The sequence below is a fragment of the Haplochromis burtoni genome, unplaced genomic scaffold (genome assembly GCF_018398535.1).
Source record: "Haplochromis burtoni strain Fernald_Lab_line unplaced genomic scaffold, NCSU_Asbu1 Contig_177, whole genome shotgun sequence".
In the NCBI taxonomy this organism is placed as follows: domain Eukaryota; kingdom Metazoa; phylum Chordata; class Actinopteri; order Cichliformes; family Cichlidae; genus Haplochromis; species Haplochromis burtoni.
Window position 1 is genome coordinate 189,313 of NW_024582538.1, and position 20,689 is coordinate 210,001.

General features: G+C 39.6%; 1 protein-coding gene across 3 annotated transcripts in view; it reads left to right on the plus strand.

Moving 5' to 3' along the window:
* Positions 1-20,689, plus strand: part of srgap3 (SLIT-ROBO Rho GTPase activating protein 3) — a 55,923-nt gene that overhangs the window by 24,284 nt on the left and 10,950 nt on the right. The window contains exons 4-12 of one of the 3 annotated variants that reach the window (XM_005941089.3): positions 3,252-3,314; positions 10,977-11,162; positions 12,984-13,112; positions 15,372-15,593; positions 15,671-15,772; positions 16,380-16,577; positions 16,717-16,801; positions 18,605-18,632; positions 19,813-19,915. In XM_005941089.3, the coding sequence (XP_005941151.1) occupies positions 3,252-3,314; positions 10,977-11,162; positions 12,984-13,112; positions 15,372-15,593; positions 15,671-15,772; positions 16,380-16,577; positions 16,717-16,801; positions 18,605-18,632; positions 19,813-19,915 (1,116 nt within the window). Of the gene's footprint in view, positions 1-3,251; positions 3,315-10,976; positions 11,163-12,983; positions 13,113-15,371; positions 15,594-15,670; positions 15,773-16,379; positions 16,578-16,716; positions 16,802-18,604; positions 18,633-19,812; positions 19,916-20,390; positions 20,618-20,689 lie in introns of those variants that run through there. The other 2 variants (XM_005941090.3, XM_042225630.1) reach the window with 2 other exon arrangements.

Below are 20,689 nucleotides of genomic sequence, written 5' to 3' on the forward strand. Positions count from 1 at the left end.
TGTGTGTGTGTGTGTGTGTGTGTGTGTGTGTGTGTGTGTGTGTGTGTGTGTGTGTGTTTTCTGCAGAAAATCATGAATGTTTATACTAAAATAAATGAGCTTTGGTTAAATGTGAGACGGGGCAAACAAAGACAAAATGTAATCTGTAAAAACTTTACAAATAGTTTTTCAAGTAGTAAATAAAATAGGAATTTTGTTACAGGTAATATCTCTGATATTATATGAATATTAGTTTGTTATGCTACTGTTGATGGGCTGATCAGAGTTAGAAGGGTGTGTTCTGATGAATGTGCTAATAGTCAGTGGTAATATAATTACAAAAGGTGTGGCAAGTATGAATGTACAGAGTGCGATATTTTCCTGTTGTCTTCTCTGTTCTACATCACTTTTAATTTCAAACAGAATACATTAATAATCTTCTTTTTTCGTGCCTTTTATTGAGGGAAGATTTTAAAAATGTACATTCACTATAAAGGGCTCTGTAAGCGCCACAGCTCTTACAGTGTATTGCATCACAGTTTTTACTCACTCAATGAAACCTTCCTCATCCCCCAAGCCTCTGCAGTACACGCTGCAGTCTGTCTCACCTCAGAGCCACTGATGCATACAGATGCCGTTCACCAGCTGCTGGAGCCCTCTCAGGGTGTATCCAGTTCATTACATTCAGTTCAATGATTGTTTGAGAAGAACTTATTGCTTGTGATCCAGATAAAAACAAAGCTGCAACATCAAATCCCTTCTTTATTACCAAGGCTGTGTTTATTTTCCTCTTCTGAGCGTACTTTATAATCAAGTTGAACTGTTACAGAAACATTTTCTTTTGAGATTCTTTTATAATTATAATTAGGTTAGTTTGTGACTCATGGCTTGCAAGTTTTTTCAAGCACAGTTACCATAGCAGACCAGGGTGTGGACAAAAAAAGGTTACCTTTCATATATCAATGAACGCCTCTGATCTGTGGGTGGATGTGGTTTAAGTTGAGTGTTTGTACTTCTTTTACCTATGTTGTGGGGACATTGCATATTGTGGGGTCCCAGTTTAAAAACAAGCTAAAAATAAACTCCGGCAAACAAAATGTGTTAAAGTTATGTCTAGATTCAGGGTTAGAGTTAAGCAAGCAGTAATTATGCCAAGGGTAACAGTAAGTCTCCAGAAGAGAAGGGCAGGAGCAGGTCCCCATAAGACAATGAAAGTAAGTCAGTGTCTTGCTGTCTGAAGTGATGAAAATACTGTGTGTGTTTGTGTGTTTTTGCGTTCAGCTATGCTTTGTCATTGGTGCAGCAAGGTTTCATTATAGCAAAATACATCCGTTATTGATCTGACAGCAAACGATGCTTTGTTCAAATATGAAATGACTGTTGCTGAGTCATTATCTTCCATACACCAGAGAAAAATGAGTCAGCTGTTTTCACTGTTAAAAACTGTGTCGAAGAAAAGTTGTGCACATGAGGAGATGCATAATCTTTTCTGCTCAAAGTCATTGCTGTATTTGGCAAACCACTTGTTTTGTTCATTAGCAATCATCATCATAACATCATGTTTGCTTATTAGTATGTTATTGTGTTGCAGTTTATAGCTGAAATGTTCCCAGTGTTAATGGCTAAGGTGACACCTTCCAGGCAACACACAAAACAAGTGTCAAACAACACAGTATCAGAGCTTAAAGGTTCTGGGAACTGTTTTGGGTCTCGTTTGCACACCAGCTCTACTGAGGAACCTTGGGACTTCATGTACCTCTTGTTTTTCACCACTCCATTTTGACAGTAGGATTCAGCCTTCAGCAACTTCAAGCTTAGTTTACTTCTCAGAGCTTAGCCCTAAAACCTCTGTTATAATTCACAAGTAGCTGAATTTGATTTGATGGTCAGGTAACATATTTCATTTTGGCTGTTTATTCTAGAGACATTAAAACACCCATGTAGTGATCGTTCCTGTTTGAATCATGGGTTACTGAGTTTTAGCTTCCTTACTCAAAATGCCCACAAATTCTGCCGGCGGTGGTGCAGTGAGTTATCGCATAGCAAGAATGTTCTTAGTTTGAAACACCTAGTTGTCTTCAGCCTTTCAATATGTTGTTGCTTGTTCTTCCTGTGGTTTGTAGCTCTGATCCCATAGTCCAAAGACACGATTGTTCGGCATATAATGGCAGTAGGCGTGGAACTGGGCATGAGGATCTTTCTCACTGCTTCTCATGCTATTACCAGTGGTATACGCTCCAGACCCCTGTGACCCTGACTGGGTAAGGGTTAACAAAATGAATGGATTGAGAACAAAACTGGTTCTAGGCTAAGAAAATCTACGTTTTCATTCAACACCTACCCTGAATGTCAACTAAAAAAATACCTACGCAACCCGAAAAAGCATAATCTTTGAAAATAGAACTCCGGGTTTTGTGACATAAAAGGACAACAAGAGTTATTATAATGAAAAGCCAATTGAAGTAAAATTATCAGGAAGTTTAAACATTTTTATATTTCGGGTTGTAATGATGTTTATCTGTGTCATTCTTTTTCAGACATAACACTTTCACGTCACTTTGTTAGGCTAGGAAGGTGTTACCTCTGTTTTTGAATGTGTGAGACCATCAAACTGAGATATCCTGTTGTTGTATTCTCACCTCAGAGTCTTCATATTAAGTCTTGTTCCCCCACCACACAAACAGGTGTCAATGCATCGACTGTTATTTATTTCTCCTTCTATTAAAAGGCATGTTCTGTGGTAAAATTCAAGTTGTAAGAGTATTAAAAGCTGTAAGAAGAATTAACTGAGATATTTTACAAGCTGTTGCATTGTTGAGGACATAGAATTGATCTGAATATGTAGTGTAGTGTGCATTAACTGCAGGAAATTAGAATATTGCATTTCCTGCAGTTACATTTGGTCACTGTTGACTGACAACAGAGGTTGTGGGTGTCCTAGAAAGGTGGAAATGCTTATATGTTACTGTATTCTCAAAATTTGCTTGTAATAAGTACAATTACCCATTCCAAAACACTCCACTGCTTGCACATTTTGAAATATATTTGTGCAGCTGTGCCAATTCTCACTTGTATGCGGGGTTCAATGAGAAAAGACACCCTCTGCACCAGTCTTTGTAGTCATCCATCTAATATTTCTTGAGTTGTTTCTCTGTGACTCACCAAAGTCACAGCGCCAGCATAACAACTGGAGTTTGAAACATCGGGTCACTGCTGATTGCTCAGACAGTATTTGTTTTCTTACCCCTGTTCTGTCTTCTTGCCATTTTCAGAGCAAGGACATTGGTATCCAGATGCACGAGGAGCTTGTGAAGGTGACGAATGAACTCTACACTGTAAGTAATAGACTGTGTCTCCTGCAGATCGATCTCTCACACCTCATCTCTTCACTGAGCTCTCCCAAAGTTCTTTCTCCTCACTGTCTTCCTGATGTTTTTTCATGTTCTTCTGTATTCCTTTGAGTTAAATAGCTTTCAGTCATGGCTCGTCCCTATTCCCTTTGCTGCACCATAGTAGAAACTCTTATTAACACGTGCATGGATCTCATCTTTCGGTCTTTACTTTCTTTGTGTGTTCCTGAAAACATATTGGTTCCTTTTAGTGATCATGGAAGGGTTATAGTGACCTTGCAGCCTTTATCTTCCATTCTGTCTTCCTTATTAAAAAGAGAAATTGCCTTTCTCCCTTCAGATTTATGGATTCAGTTTTTTGCACTCCTTATTATGGGACTGCCTTTAGCCTTGGACAGGATCAATGAAACTTTAAGAGTTGTACTGAATCAAAAGAAACCAGTTTATGTTCTTATAAGCTTTGTTGATCTTTTCTTGTATTGTTAAATGGTCAATGTCAGTGTCTTCCCTGAGTGTTCATTGCACTCTGTTTACTGTATATACTTGTTTGAATATTCAAGATTAACGTGTGTGGTAGGTATGAATGAAGAAAAAGAAAATTTCATTTTTCCCCAAGGTTTACCGTTTCAGGGCTCTGGTTGATTTCAGGGTTCACATCACTGACTGCATCTGTGAAGAGCTGTGAAATAATTGCCTGCTGACACATAAGTGTGCCATTTTAATGAAATGTGTTTGCATAAATCTGTCAGAGAGTAGAGGTGCTCATTAAGTTTAGGGTCACCTATTCTAGCTCAGTTGCTTTGTTGTGCTTGATACCAACACTTTGTATATATGCAGCAATTCTAATGAGCAGTTTCTCTGCTGGTACAGTGCGCCTCTTATTTATTTATTTATTTATTTTTGTCTTTGTAGAAACACTCATTTTGCTTCATTTTGACCGTAGCCCGTTGTTTACTCCATTTTTCCTCGAAAAAGCTGTTTTTTTTCCTTTTTTTTACCCTTCACTTCTGTTCAACCACATTTTTACTTCATACCAAGCAGCTTTCTCATATCCTGCATCTGCTTCCCATATGTTTTAATTTAAAACAGGTTAATGGTGAAATGTCATATTGATGGATGCTTTGTGATATGAATTGTAACTATACCGTAGTTTGAAAGTTTTGTCCTCAAAAGGTCCAATATTATTAATATTTCATTTCAGCTATGAAATGTCAACTCTAGAGAACTTTGATTGTCAGAAATCAGTTCAGTATAATAAGAGCTCGATATTAATGAAAACAGCATGTCTACAAAGCCTGGGTGTCACGCATGCCGCATTGCTGTAACAATAAAAGACATGGGCTATATCATTTTACATATATTATGATTAATGTTTCTAATTAACTGCAGTGTATTGGCAGATTTATCATAACTTTCCTCTGCAATATTTCTCCAACCATTTGCAGTTGTACTGTCTTCACTGTACAGTATTTAGCAATAGCTTACGAACTGCTTTGCTTATGGCAGGATTTTCTGCAAGAGACCGTGTTGATAGATTAACGTATCTCTGGGATAGCAACAAATGGTTCTGGTGCTGCGCTGCTAGTCTAATTTGAGCGCTTATTGAGGGATTCATAGTCCACCAAACTGGACAAGCACCAAGCAACTTCAGCTTCTTCTGCACCCTGAGGTGAAACAGAAGAGATGGCAGAGCTGCCTTAAATGACTTATTCATATGTGCAGTGTGATGAAAGTCAAAACCCCAAAGGCAGTGCTGGCGACCATCATTATTTAAGCTATCTGTAGATTTGGACACAGCACACAGTGTTCGGGTTCCCATGTGAGGTAATGACAAGTTCATATGTATAAATTACATGCATGCAAATTTCAGAAGGACCGTGTTGTTGGTCAAATGTTTTAAAAAACAGACCAAAACTACTATTTTCTGCACAAGTGGTCATCTGTGTCTGAATAAATAAAATGATTCTCCCTTTTCAAAAGCAATTGCCTCCCAGACATTTACAGTTTGGTTCGAAGTGTCAGTGCACTTCAGGTTCACTGTGGCAGATGTTTTACTATGTATTTGTTTTACCCACTCACTCTTTCTGGCTGCATAATAAGACTCAGATGATCCGTCTTCTCATGCTGCACTTGGCTTCAGCTACAGTCTGGCTGAAAGCTAAGAACTCAGATGCTGACGTATAGCCTCATTCTTTCTACATACGAGAGAGAGGTTGTGGGAGTTGTGTGAAATTTTACAGCTTAGGTGGTAAATAAATGAAATGCTGGAGCAACACAAAAATGTCTCAAAAGCCATACTTTGGCACATTTTTTTGAGTAGAATAATAATAATTTTCTCAAAGGCTGTTCTCTCTTTCTGCTATAGGTCAAGTTTTCTTTTAATTACATTGTTTTTTTTCTCATTCTCTGCTTATTAGGCATTATCCTGTTATTATTGTTTGTAATAAGTCGAGCTATGAGCTCCCCATTTTAAAACCTTTAATTTAAATATTTTTAGCTTTGTGAATCCCACTAAGAAGTCAAAAACACTGATTTATCATTGAATTTACTGTAAATTCAATTAAATTTTATGTATATAGCGCCAAATCACAACAAAAGTCGCCTCAAGGCGCTTCATAGATACAGAGAAAAACCCAACAATCATATGACCCCCTATGAGCAAGCACTTTGGCGACAGTGGGAAGGAAAAACTCCCTTTTAACAGGAAGAAACCTCCGGCAGAACCAGGCTCAGGGAGGGGCGGCCATCTGCTGCGACCGGTTGGGGTGAGAGAAGGAAGACAGGATAAAAGACATGCTGTGGAAGAGAGCCAGAGGTTAATAACAGATATGATTCAATGCAGAGAGGTCTGTTAATACATAGTGAGTGAGAAAGGTGGCTGGAAAGGAAAAACTCAATGCATCATGGGAATCCCCGGCAGCCTACATCTATTGCAGCATAACTAAGGGAGGATTCAGGGTCACCTGGTCCAGCCCTAACTATATGCTTTAGCAAAAAGGAAAGTTTTAAGTCTAATCTTAAAAGTAGAGATAGTGTCTGTCTCCTGAATCCAAACTGGAAGCTGGTTCCACAGAAGAGGGGCCTGAAAACTGAAGGCTCTGCCTCCCATTCTACTTTTAAATATTCTAGGAACAACATGGGACCATAGTTTAGAAATCGCTGAAATTAATTTATGAGGCTAGTGACTAAGTACAGAAATTCAACAGGAAAATGTTTGTTGGTGGTATAAATCTTTTTTATTTTGGTATTACCTTTGATAGGTCAATTACTCGTTATCGCAATTATCTAATCAGCCAATCGCATGGCAGCAACTCCGCGCATTTAGACATGTAGACATGTGTACATGTAGACGTGGTTGAGACAACCTGCTGAAGTTCAAACTGACCATCAGAATGGGGAAGAAAGGTGATTTAAATTCCTTTGAACGTGTCATGGTTGTTGGTGCCTGATGGTTTTTCCCATGCAGCCAACTCTAAAGTTTACAAGTTTTAAAGAGAATTTGTTGATGCCAAAGGAGAATGGTTAGAGTGCTTTGAGATAAAAGGAAGACAACAGTAACAGTTTACACACTTTGGGCCCAACTGAGCATCGTTTAAATAGCAAAGACAACCTGAGTATTAATGCGGTGTCCATCCCTTTATGACTGCAGTGTACTGATCTTCTGATAAATGTTTCCATGTCACGAAGCTCAAATCATCTCAAACTAGTTTCTTGAACATGGCAAAGAGTTCACTGTACTCAAAAGGCTTCGATGGTCACATGATTTCAATTAACAGAGCACCCTTGAGAGGTGGTGGAACAGGAGATTCTCATCATGGACGTGCTAGCCATTAAAAAAAGATTCAGATTAAAGTCATTTTCTTACTGGCTTCACTTTTTGGACTTGAAGCCCATGACCATCATTGTATACAGTCTATGTTTTCATTCTGCATTGCCACCATTTATTTAAAAGAACAATTTTATTTCAGAGCTGAAAAGTGGTGTATTAGAAATGGTTTCTCCTTATCACCACAACCTGTAGCAAACACTTTCAAGGCAGTTTAAAGGTTACAAGACTGACAGACCAGTCTCTTTCCCATCTTGATGATCCACAGGCAGCAGTATTTTGTTCTATTTTAGACTAGACCTTTGTTACTTCATTGTTCAAAATAGCTAAATCAATAGCGTTGCCACATGGTGGTTACCTCGTGGTATTTTCCAACACTTTTGCTGGTTGCCAACAAAACAAATTTTGCTAAAACAAAACTGTGAAATCCCATTTGGATCTCTGGCAGCTTGGTGAGAGGTAAGGGGAGGAGAGGTATGACTGTGGGCTGAAGCTGTTGTTCAAAATATTGTTTTTCAAATATAGTGCGATGCTGAAATGGGAGTAAAAAAAGCACTCGAAGATCCTGTTGTCTGCAATTTGTCATTAAAACAAACCCTAAAATAAAAAATGTTGAAAAGGGCCTGATTGTCCTAAAGAGTCGTGCACTTCCTGATATTGCTTTCAGCAGCTTGGCCCTGTGAAATTTACTTTTGTTTGCTTGTACCTGTGTTAATTTCCTGGTATACGAGCTTAATATCCCCAAGGGGATAAATAGAGCTATAGTGTATCTTATCTTTCTGATCCTTGTGCCTGATGTCTGCTCCTTAGTTTCACAGTTATTCTGTTGCTGACAATATAACAACAATGGTTCTGAGGTTCTGTCACAGGTGATGGTTTGGATCTAGTTTTCATTCCTCTATTTATAAGAAAGTATGCTTGCCCATTCTATGTTTTAACATATAGACATAGGGAAAAACCAAGTCATTAAATTAGATAACAACTACAGATGAATAACAGCAGAAGACATATTGCACTGTGCCATTATGTATTTGACAAAACCTATGTTAAAATGCAGCTGAAGCAGTGTCTTCAAAGACACACTGCACATCCCATAATGAACCACCTCATTTTCTCAGTCTTTCACATCATTGTGGATGTTAATATTTGGGCATTACAGAGGTCTGCCTTGCATTCATTATGAAAAACTCCAGTCATCCTCTGACTGTGTCTTTCACCAGCTCAGAGACTCTGAGGTTCTGAAGCTAAGTAGCCCTAGGTTGTTGTCAGACGACTCAACAATGCACACACCTCCTGTAGGCACAGCTGAAGCTTGGTCTTCCTGCAAATGACTCTGCGTTTTTGGCTGCGGGTCTTGTAGTCAGATGCTTCAAAGTAAATTTGAAATGCAGCACATGTTCAGAAAATAGTTTTGGCAGCATGTGAAAGAACGGAGTGTTAACCTAATTTCTGTTGTCTGTGAGTATCTAAATTAACACCTAGCTGTGACACTCCAAAAATAGTGTAGGATTATTTTTTCTTAGGTGTTTGCCTTACAGCCCTTCACCACTCGGTGCTATTTAAATAAATTATTAAATAATATTACCATAAGCAACTTCTGTGGTAAAATGGTGCCTACACATTAATGCCTTAATATAAGCAATATGATGGTGGTGGTGGTGGTGGAGCAGTGCATAGTACTGCCACTGCAGGAAGTTGACAGAACAAAGTGGAGTTTGTGTCTTCTTCCTGTGCCTGTGTGGGTCTCTCTTTGTGCTAGGGATGTTGCAGATTTCTGCAAAATGACTTACTTTTTCATGCTTGAGCTCATAATATTTAATAACTATTAGTAATAATCTTACTTAAACGACAACATAAATGTTGAAACACCTATAGCAAACACAATACTCAAAAACCAGTCTTCTCAATACATCCGTCGACGTGTGAGTGTGTTAGTGCTAGACTCAGGCATAGAAAAAACAGCAATTGTGTTTGTTAAGACTTGTAGTAAGAAAGGACTTTGCTCAATTAGCATAGAAATGCACTATATAAGTTTACAAGTTTACATTTTCAATTTTCCAATGGACAGACTGCTCTCTAGTCACATTAGTATCATTTGAGGTCAGTGAAAGATTATAGTTGTAAGTGACCCAACAGCAAACATGTGCTTTTGATGTGCAGTTCTCACGCAGAAAAGAAGAACCCCACTGTTTAAGCACAGCATCGAGCTGCTTGATTGCAGGAAACAAATAAATAACTGTTTATGCTGACTGCTTCACATCCTGTGGTGTTCATAGGAAATCATTAATGGGTGAAATGTTTGAAGCTGCAATTGGCATATGGATGTTTCATTAAGAGAATTAGGAATGGGCCTCCGAGAGACTCTCAGCAAGCATCTGTGTTGAGTTAAGAGGGACAAGCGGTGCTCCTGCGTTGTCTAATGAGGGTTTTCTGCCACTGCGGTCGTATCCCCATCATGCTGAACAAGGGGAGAGGGGTGTAAAAGTTTAAGTGTCTAAGTAGAGATCAAAGTGAAGAGGTACACTAATTCCAGGGAAGACAGAATAAAATGTCATTCTGCTTCTCCAAAGAGTTGAAAATGTAGAAGGATGAAGTAATGAGGAATTACTGTAGGAAACAGGCCAGGAAAGCTACAGCGAGGAGGGGAGGAGGGGAAGAGGGGGCAAGTTGGAGATTTGACAGCCAAGTCTAAACCACAGACAACTTTGGGGCTCTGGATCCACTTAAAATATTCCACATGTAGTAACATCTGTGTTACTTCTGTACTGATGACCCAAACTGATCCTCCTGGCCACCACAAAAAGGCTCAAATCAGACCAGATTTTGTAAAGAGACAGTGAAGATTTTCTTTACTGACTCCCCCAAACTGTGCGTTGAAGTAAGGTGCTGAACCCCAAGTTTGCCCTGATTCATCCGTGTGAGTGTGAAAATTCGGTAAAAGTACTTAGGCACAGATGGAGCAGAAAGTACTATATAAATACCAGTCCATTTACCATGTGATTAAAAATACAGATGAATACATACTATTACTACTCACGCTGTATTATTTTATCTAGGGTGTTAATTAACATTTTAATACTATATCATTAATTAATGTTAAATGGTAAATAGCTCATACTGAGAGTTATTTGCTCTGTTTAATAACATGGCACCAGTAGCCAGCACTGTTGCCTCTCAGCAACAAGGTCCAGAGTTTGAATCCACTGGACAGCTCAGCATGTTCTCCCTGTGCTTCTGTCTGAGTACCGCAGCACCCTCCCACAGTCCAAAGACAGGTTAGGTTTAATTAGCAACTTGAAATTGGCCATAAGTGTAAATGTGCGTGTGGATGTTTGTCATTCTCTTTCTGTTAACCCTGCGATAGATCAGTTAGCCGTCCACAGTGTACCCGCCCTTCACTGATAAGATTTATTGATCTCACAAGGGAAATTACTGTGTTACAGGAACATGATAAAGAATAAAAATAGTTGTTAATGTAAAAGCATTGTTAATGTAAAAGTGCCACAAGCACATGGTGAAGGTCTTATACTGTGAATGCAAAAAACAAAGAAAATAAACAGCAAAAATGAGGTTCAAGAAGAGTAAAAAGTAATATTGATATTGTGCAAGAGAGTGGTGCAGATCTCAGTAATAAATAATGTTTACACTGTGAATTTAAAAAACAGCTGCAAGAGGAAAATACAGGGTACTCTGGAACATAAAACCAAAGTATCGTCAGGTATTTGTTACCCACAAACCTCTGTACGTTTAGCTCGTAACTAATACTGTAAAAGGCTGTGATGTTCAGCCACATAAAATCATCTGTTATACTCTTCTTGCAGGTGATGAAAACATATCACATGTACCACACTGAGAGCATCAGTGCAGAGAGCAAGCTGAAAGACGCTGAGAAGCAGGAAGAGAAGCAGTTCAGCAAGTCGGGAGATCTCAACGTCAACCTCCTCCGGCATGAAGACCGCCAGCCGAGACGCAGCTCCGTCAGGAAAATCGAGAAGATGAAGGAGAAGGTATATATATATATATGTTTACATAAATTCAGATCTGTTTGTGCTGTTAAATCCTGAATCATCAGTTTTACATTTAGGTTAGGAAAAACCTTTAAGCAGTTAATGGTAAGCCAGCTTTCTTTGTCAGGTGTACTTGGAAATATCGAGAGATGAGTAGACCAGCAGCTAGACAGAAAGTCTCAGGAGCATACTGTAGGTCTGCAGCCAGATGAGTACTTTCGGCCAATAACCCCACTCCCTTTCCATCTTATTCAGATTTCTAGCTTGTGAAAAGTCTTCTCCTGCCAGCGGTGTTGGGCTCTCCGGAGCATGCTGAACTTTAGATACCCCTATGCATTTTTTATTCTGCATCTTCGTCTCAGATTTCTTCATGCAAATGAAATTTCCATCATCTCTCAGGTGCAGAAAATCAAAAGGCTGTCAGTACGGCAGTGTTTCTCCATCCTCAGGCTGGTATCCTCAGAGATGCTGCTTAGCTTGGAAGCCACAGACTATTTATAACACAACGTGGCGGTGAATTTATGTTTTTTTCCTGTGAATGGTTTCCACACTTTTGTCTCATTATTCTACCGGCAAACACTTGGAAGAGGAAGACGAAGGAATGCAAAGTTAAAGTCTTTTCCTGCTAAAATTTGCATCACAGTGGCTTAGTGAAATCATAACTAAAATGCCCCTGCAAAGTACAAAAAAAGAATATAATTGTGAATCTTTTGTTGCATTTCAAACAGCAGCAGTGGTTTTCTGGGTTGAGCCTGAATCACTGGTTTACTGGTGTGAGACAAGTTTTTGCAGCATTTTCGGCATAATGTAACAGAAAAAACACAAAACACTGTTTTCAGAACATTATGTCACTGTGTCATTTCTTTTCCTCCTATTTAAGTGCTGAGTGCAACTGCAGGTATTTATTTAAATTTTCACTGGAATACAGGCCGACAGAAAGGCAAACCATGTCAGCTAAATTTGAAAATACCTGTTTGGTTTGTTTGATGTATACATGGTAAACAGGTAGAAGCAACACGTGTATTTGTGGCTATCAATTATATAAACAAATATTCATACCTAACATCTTAAAATGTCTGTTTTTATAGAGAAATGGTTTAATAATATCATAACTGGCGCTTTTTTGAGGTAGAAATGAGTAGTTTTGTTCCCTTTACATAGACAAGCTAGTATTGTTTCGCAATAATAGCAATAAACTGTATATTAGAGATTCTATAAGATTTATAAAATTTATGCAATCATTGTAGCATCACCCTTTAGTTTTTTGTTTAGTTTTTTGTGAAGCCTTTGCCTTAGTCTTATATAGCCATACCTTTTTTTTTTGTGGTGGCCAGAAAATGTTTGGAGTGCAAAGCTATTAGTTAATGCTAGCATGCTTGGTTAGCAATATGTATCCATAGACTTAAAACCATTACAAAAGGTGAATTTCAAAAAAAGAAATCTATAATTTTGTATCAGGATGTAAATATGATTGTTTGTATCATAAATGTTGTTATTTTAACATTAGTCTGTGCAGAGGGACTCACTTTTGTAACAACCCCTAAAGGTCCATTTAAGCTACTTTCACATTGGCCTAAATTTCCAGCCCCGGGTTTTTGCTGTTTTTCGGTCTTGATGCAGAGCTAGGCAAACTGGCTGCAGCACACAGCCATAATAACTAGGTGTGACCTGGCTGTGCCACTTAATACATATTATTATTATTAGCTTCTCTAGAGCCTGTTTCTCCAAACTTTCTCTTCCATCTCTACCTGTCTCATGATCCTCCCTACAGCACTGATGTGTTTTTTCCCCTTTGTCTGCTCTCTCCTCTTATCTCCCCAGAGGCAGGCCAAGTATTCAGAGAATAAGCTGAAATGCACAAAAGCTCGGAATGACTATTTGTTGAACCTGGCAGCAACAAATGCTGTGGTTGCAAAATATTACATCCATGACGTCTCTGATATGATTGATGTAAGTATGCACTAAGCACATGTGTTTGTTTACCTCTGTCAGCTGGGATTTCTGATGTCGATTTAACACCATAGCACTGTCACTTTTCTCTCCATCTGTTCGCGTGTCTCATTCGCTCTTAGCTTGTAATCTGCTTGTTTTCAAGCTGCTCTGTTGGCCCGAGTAAAGTCTACTTAGCACCTTTTTTGGGGGGGAGGGGGGGGGATTATTAATAACAAACCTAACACTGATATACTACTGACTAACTGTTGACATTAAATCTAGTTTAGCAATGTTCTGTACTTCAGCACAGAAGGACATTTATGACTGATGATTTCAATGGGCTCCATCAGTGTTGACAGAATTATTTCTGCTCAGTCTGCTTGCTCTCCTCTTCCTCAGTCTTTTTGTGGTTCATTTGTTTTTGTTGATGCTGCTTTTGGGAGCTTTGCTGGGACAAGCACAGCATGTCCTTGTAACTGTCTGCCTCTAACTGTCACCCAGGAAAAAAAACATGGCCCAGGACAAAAACACATACACACAGAGGCACATTTTCTTCTGGTATCTGTGGGCTTTTCTTTCATGAATCATAATGTAGAACACAGGCTTTCTGAAGCTTAAGCAGCTGCACTTTACTTATTACAAATGAAAACTCAATTTTCACTGATCAAAAACCCATCTCTCCTCATCTGCAGTATGCAAAATGTGATTTCTGTGGTTGTTTTTGACAATTCAAGCTAAAAGTTATTCACATTGTTAATCAAAAGCCTTGCTGGACAGTCTCACTATCTTTATTTAAAAGGATGACTTTGTTTAACAAACCACTGTTGGTTGGAAGTCAGTGAAAGTCAGCTGGTGAAAGCAGAGGCTCTGTTTATGCAGGCATGAATACAATTAATGTGGCTGGCACAAGCCTCTCAACCTCGGGTGACCTGCTACCCATTATGGCTCAGAAAGCAGATGAAGAAGCTTTTAATCACCATTTTTGACCAACAACATTTGAAATATATGAAAAATAAATATATAAATTCTAAATCTGAAGGTCACATTGTGTTTTCCTCGTGTCTCTGAGCTCCTGGCCTGTTTGTTACATTTTTGCCTGAGGCCAGCTCACCATATGGAGCTACATTAGCCACGGTGATGGATGCACATTTTCCTGGACGGCCGTGATAAGACATGATTTCAGTGGCATTTCTGTAATATTACACACATGACTTGTGGCTTAACCTTTGTTGGGCTATATGCAGCTCAATGGTGGTACTTTGGCATGCTGGGAACCCGATTTGTGGCTGTGGCTGCCTTTTTGCTGGGCAGCTCTTGCGTACTCAGTGTCTAGAAAATGAAAAGTCCATGTCATCCTTAATCCTGCTGGGCTAAAAGGAGTGGGATCATGAGCTCCACTGGTTTGTCTGCTGCAATCAAGTGAGAGGAAAAAAGGCTTAGTTTGTCATATGAGAGTCACAGCCCACCACATAAGAAACTTTGTACTCTTCCTATGATTATAGTGCGGTGCAACTGGGAGTTAATAGTACTTGTAGCATTTTATTTCGATTATATATGGATGTAAGGATATGAGTGAATGTGTTCTCACTCTGTTTGCTTAGTTAAAAAGAAGCTAATTCACTCCCTCGAGTGTTTGGTCTACTGAGCCAGTTTGACTGAGTGGTGCAATGAAGCACACAAACTGAAGAGACTACTTCCTCAGTACTAAAGAGTGCTAAAGAGCGTCTACTTAGTGATTTACAGAGCTGTCAGTTGCCTCAAGCTCCCTCTAAACCTCTGCTCTACTATTCTCTTCTTAATTAGGTTACTTCTTACAGCTCTGTGTGATAAGGCTCTTTAATTATCCCTGATGTCCTACTGTGCTAGCTGCTGTAATTCTATGAACTGTACTTCTTTTTTTTTATTGTATCAGGTTATAATTTGGAATTTAGTCCATTAAATAAATAACTGAAAAAATACTGAAAATAATTAGACTTGAATGTTTCACTTTTACATTCTTATTCTTTCACATATATTGGCGTATTAATTTATAGCACAATTAAATAGTATATCATGGTCAGTATATCATGGCATTGCTGTTGCCTGTGATTGTTAGCAGACTTTTAACTACATCCAATTTCAGACGGGAACTTTTCACTTAGCATTACTGTGAAAACTCAGTTATAGTTACAGACCACATGCAGTGGTTCCTTTTTTCCACTAATTTTTTGTTTTTACCATTTTGCTAACAACTACAGTTTATTTCTAAGTTGTTAATCTAGTATTGTGTCTCTGCAGTGCTGTGACTTGGGCTACCATGCTAGCTTGGCACGCACCCTAAGGACCTATTTGTCTGCGGAGTACAACTTGGAGACATCACGCCACGAGGGACTGGACATCCTGGAGAATGCAGTGGACAACTTGGACTCCCGCAGTGACAAGCACAAGATCATGGATATGCATAACCAGGTGTTCTGTCCTCCAATGCGCTTTGAATACCTGCCACACATGGGAGATGAGGTGAGATGCTAGAAAATATTGCAGTTTAATTATTATTATTTTTATTCCTTTCTAACCTGTTTTTTCTCCACCTTCAGGTGTGCCAAGTGAGCGCCCAGCAGCCGGTTCAGACCGAACTTCTGATGCGCTACCATCAACTGCAGTCTCGCTTAGCAACACTAAAAATTGAAAATGAGGAGGTGAGGGCCTATGAGCTGTGTCTGTCCAGAACCAGTAGCCCTCTCCTCCCCCTCTTAAACAAAAAGCCCTCTCTCATTTTCCCCAAGGCCATCATACCATCGGAGCAGGATGGCCACATCACCATCTGTTCTCATTGCAATTACTCTCCGATGACCCCTCTCTCTGCAGGGGCTGGGAATATATTTAGATTGTCACACTGCCAATGTTGTGTTTTCTATGAAGTTATATATGATGAAAAGAGACCTTTCTCATTAAGAAACGCCGACAGAAAGGTGGAAATGGAAGCAATAATAACCAGGGACTGTTTAAATTGCAAGCGCCAACAGCTCTGTTTCTTCCCTGTCTCCCAGTGAATTGTGTTCTGGAAGATAATGAATGCCATTAGGGGAAATGGGCTTTATCAATCTCAATTCTAAACAAAAAGCCTCTCTCAATAATTTCATGAACAGTTTGTATCTGTGCCAGACACTCCTCATTTTCATGACTAGGCCTGATGTATGCTTGACCTGTAGCCTGCTCTCAACTCATATTCTGATGCAAAACAAAATACATGGGCAGCACAGGTTACGATGTAATGCTTTATGGGTGACCCTGCTATCTCTCCAGGTGAGGAAGACTTTGGATGCCACCATGCAAACACTGCAGGACATGCTGACAGTGGAGGACTTTGACGTGTCAGATGCCTTTCAACACAGCCGTTCCACTGAATCCATCAAATCTGTGGCCTCTGAGACGTACATGAGCAAGCTCAATATAGCCAAGAGGAGAGCGAATCAGCAGGAGACAGAAATGTTCTACTTTTCAGTGAGTTCATCTCTCGGTCCAAAGTCATGGCCTCTGAGCACCTTTTCAAAATAAAGCCATCAGTTATCAGCTGAGCAGAGGAAAAAGCATTTAAGCTGATTTCAATGGTACTGAAATGTTTCTTCACATCTCCATCTAGAAATTCAAAGAGTACCTGAATGGTAGTAACCTCATCATTAAGCTGCAGGCCAAGCATGACTTGCTGAAGCAGACACTGGGGGAAGGTAAGAATCCCTTTCTCTTGATTTCTCTTTGGCGTCTGGTAATGGCATGTGCATGAACTAGTGTTTTGCTGAGTAATGACCCACAGAAAACTGTTGATTTCGGGGTTATAGTGGTGCAGCTATCAGGAAGCGAGGTATCAGAGTCCACAAAGACACCAGACACTTTTTTTAAAGATAGCAGAGGGAGTAAGAGCTGATATTCAGATAGAAAAGTACCACCCGAAAGAGCAGACCATATCCACTTTGAGGTATTCATTCCACCTTCTATTTATCTCCAGTGGTTAAAATATTATCCAGTTAGTCTCTGTATGGTGTAGCCGCAGGGGGGGTTTCTATTTCCAGGCTGCAAGAGAGAGGTTTTCTTGGCTCCCCCTCTTCCCCAAGGGTCCCCTTGTCACCTCGGCTGTGAACAGTTTATGCCTAATCAATCAGCAGGACCAAACTGAGGCCCATATCTGCAGCTGCTCCTGCACCAGGGGTTCAACTAATAGGAAAGGACACAAGGTGCAGCCAGCTGAGGCCTTGAGTCGTCCATGCATAGATTTTCACACTTATATTCAGGTTATATTCATTATTTAAGCATTTATTATATTTTCAGGACCTGAGATTGTTCCTGTGATTACATTCAAGTCATGTGGCAAGCAATCATCTGCACACTCTTATACCCATAAACAATCACATTATCATTCAATGTCCGTGGTGTCGCAGCTGAGAGAATGTATGAGCAGAGCATATGGCGCCTCCAGGTACCACCCATGTTTAATTATTCAGGTGATCAATCAGGGCCGAGTCGTGCTCATTAGCTCGTTGCTTCACACCCAAGACTTGCGCGTTTGTGTATGTTTGTGTATGTTTGTGTACGCGCGCTTGCGTGGGAGCATGACAGAGGGGAACGAGATGAGACCGGTGAGTGCCACATGGCGTTTACATCTTGCTGCAAGTATTAATAAAAACATAATGTCAAGTGTTGGCACTAGACAAGATTGTGCTGGGACATCTGCCAGCCCTTCTTTTCCAGATAAAGACTCACCAATTTCCTTATTCTGTAAAATATGATTTGTTCTTGTCACTTTTTTAAAATTTTTTAGAATAGATATGTCACAGAGGAATCAAAAATCAATTTAGAGTTTCTCGCTCATGCTTGAGTGAGGAATGCTTGCTCTGTAATTCCAAGGTTGCTCAAAGGTAGCGAGGTCTATCACTCAGTGGAATGATTTCATACCAGACTAACTGTTGGTTCCTCACTTTAATGCTCCAAAGACCTGCTAGCAATGAGTTAGCCTTCACTCTTTCTTCCTTTGTTAGTCAGAGTAAATATAGAATAAATAAATAATGCTCTCATTGATGCCATTGTTATCCTTCTCTTTTTAAATAATTCTTTACATGATATCTCCTGTTCTTAGGTTTATCAGAATGCAAGGATAAGCATACGCATGTGTGGTTAAAAACCTATAACAAAAGGCTCAGTGAGCCAGCAAAGACATTGTTCAGTCTCAATACTGAAGGACCCCTCCCTACCCACCATACAAACACTGCAGCTGCCACCCTCATTTCTCTGCTCTGTAACCCTTTAGGGCCCTCTGGCTCCCCTGAGGCTTTAGCTACGACTGCTCAGGAGCTTTTTCAGTGAATGGTGTTAGCACCATTTTATTCACCCAGCCCTCAATGGCGATGTTGTTTGTCATGAATCCCTTTAGTGAGGCTGGACACTGACTGGAGTCTGTATAATGTGTACCAGAAAGAAACCAGTATATAACATCTCCCTCGTGTGTGCGTGTGTGTGTGTGTCTTTTTCCTTCGCAGGGGAAAGAGCTGAGTGCGGAACAACAAGGTAAGCTTGCACTTGAAGCGAGCTGCTTCTAATCCCTGACTCTCTGCCACAAAACACCTGCTTATTCCACTCTTTTCAGAATTCAAGATATTTAATTCATCTTTAGAAAAGAAAGGAAAAGAAAATGTTTTTAAAGAATTCCTACCGGAAAAATAAATGACATGTTTGCGTGTATTATGTAGTCATGAAAGTATCTAACATTTGCAAAAAAGGTACAAGTTGCTTTTTTTTAAACATATTGTTTATTGTTATAAATATTAAAAGGATATTTCTTTGCATCTTGCTGAACTTACCCAAAAGGTTGTTTCCATCTTTCTGTGGGTATATTGTGGCCATATATGATTTTGTTATGTATGTGAATGGATATAACAGATTTTGCATTTTGATGATTTTTTTAATGACAGATGAGAAATTTAAGGAAAATCCAATATCTAAACAGCCACTCAGTAACTCCAACAGAGAGAATACCACTCTGCTAAAACATATTCCCTCATTTTGTGCTTTGAAGAGGATGCATTGGTGTTAAGGTTTTGCATACTGTGAAGCTCGCTTTTGTACTTTTACACTCATCACACTTCTGTGACCCCTCGTGCCCCATGAATGGGGCACTTTAATATCGGAAGAGACCATCAGGACAAAAACAGCTTTGTGCTGATTTGCAGTGATCCTTCCCTACAAGAGGGAAAGATCCCTCACCACTTCGGGGAATTGAGGCCTCAGGATTTTCCTTTAGTTTGTCCTAGTATGTTCTTAAATAAAATGACATCAAAAACAATTTGTGTCATTTTCATTAGTGTTCACATAATATTAAAGATGATGCAAAAGGCATTCAGTTGGTTGTATAATCACATGTCACATTTGGTTTTCTAGGTCTGTGTTTTTATTAACTATAAACTGTGGAAACTTAATTACTTCTCTCTTACTTGCACTTAAGCATTTAAAAAAAATTATACTCCAGTCTTGGTCTTCCAAATCCACTGTTAGCAATGAAATGGAAATTGCATTCAAGCCCTTTTTTTACTCTACCGCTTGGTTTGTATTACCACAAACAAACAGATGATAAAGCTCTGTTTTAGAGCCAGATTTTTAATACCTGCTTTTGAACCATATTTTTTCTATAGTTTCACACAATGTGGTCTTTTGTTTTGTTTGTTTTTCTCCTTTTGTCCGTCATTTCCAGGCCCCCCACCCTTCCCCCTAAACCACAGAAAATGCGGAAGCCTAGGCCACGCTCCGTGTATAACCATAAGCTGTTTAACGGCAATATGGAGGCATTCATCAAGGTACCCTCTGGTGGTGGTGTATGACCGAGCGGTCCCTGTGGAGCAGGAGGGAAAGGCAGCTAGAGCCTTCGCTCTCGTTCTCTTCCTCTTTAGCCTTCTGTTCCTCCCTCTTCCAGCTGCCCTTGATCATGATATAACGCCTCTGTTTAACCTCTAATCCGTTTCCTTCCTTCCACGGTTCTGCCGGTGCAGACAGACAGAGCGGCAGTCAGCTGTCTCTTTATTTCCTTCCAGAACAATTTACCATCTCTGGCTTTTTTTCTTTCTTTCTTTTTTTGTTGGACTGAGGCAGGAGTCAGCAGTATGTCTGCTTTGTCCCTCACTGCACCCAATCCTTACTGCATTTTTAAGGCTGTGTTATGACCAGTCCCTGTAATTTGCTTTTAACTTGCAAAGGACTCAGTTGAGCTTTTCTAACCTTTTTGTTGACCCTTCTTCCTCTTCTTCTTCTGTGCTTTGCTGCTTTCTGTCCCAGAGGAAGAAGGAATGCCCGCGCCCGCATTCAGGTACTGCCATAGTGAGGGAACATGACAAACTAAAACTTCCGAACTAATAGTAGCCATTTATTTGCTGCTGCTTCTGCTCTACCTGCATGCTATAAGTCTTCACAACTGTTTGTGCAGTTTTTGGTATTAGACTACTTCTGTCTTGTCATGTTTTGCTTTTTTGTTATTATACTATGTGATAGATAGATAGATAGATAGATAGATAGATAGATAGATAGATAGATAGATAGATAGATAGATAGATAGATAGATAGATAGATAGATAGAT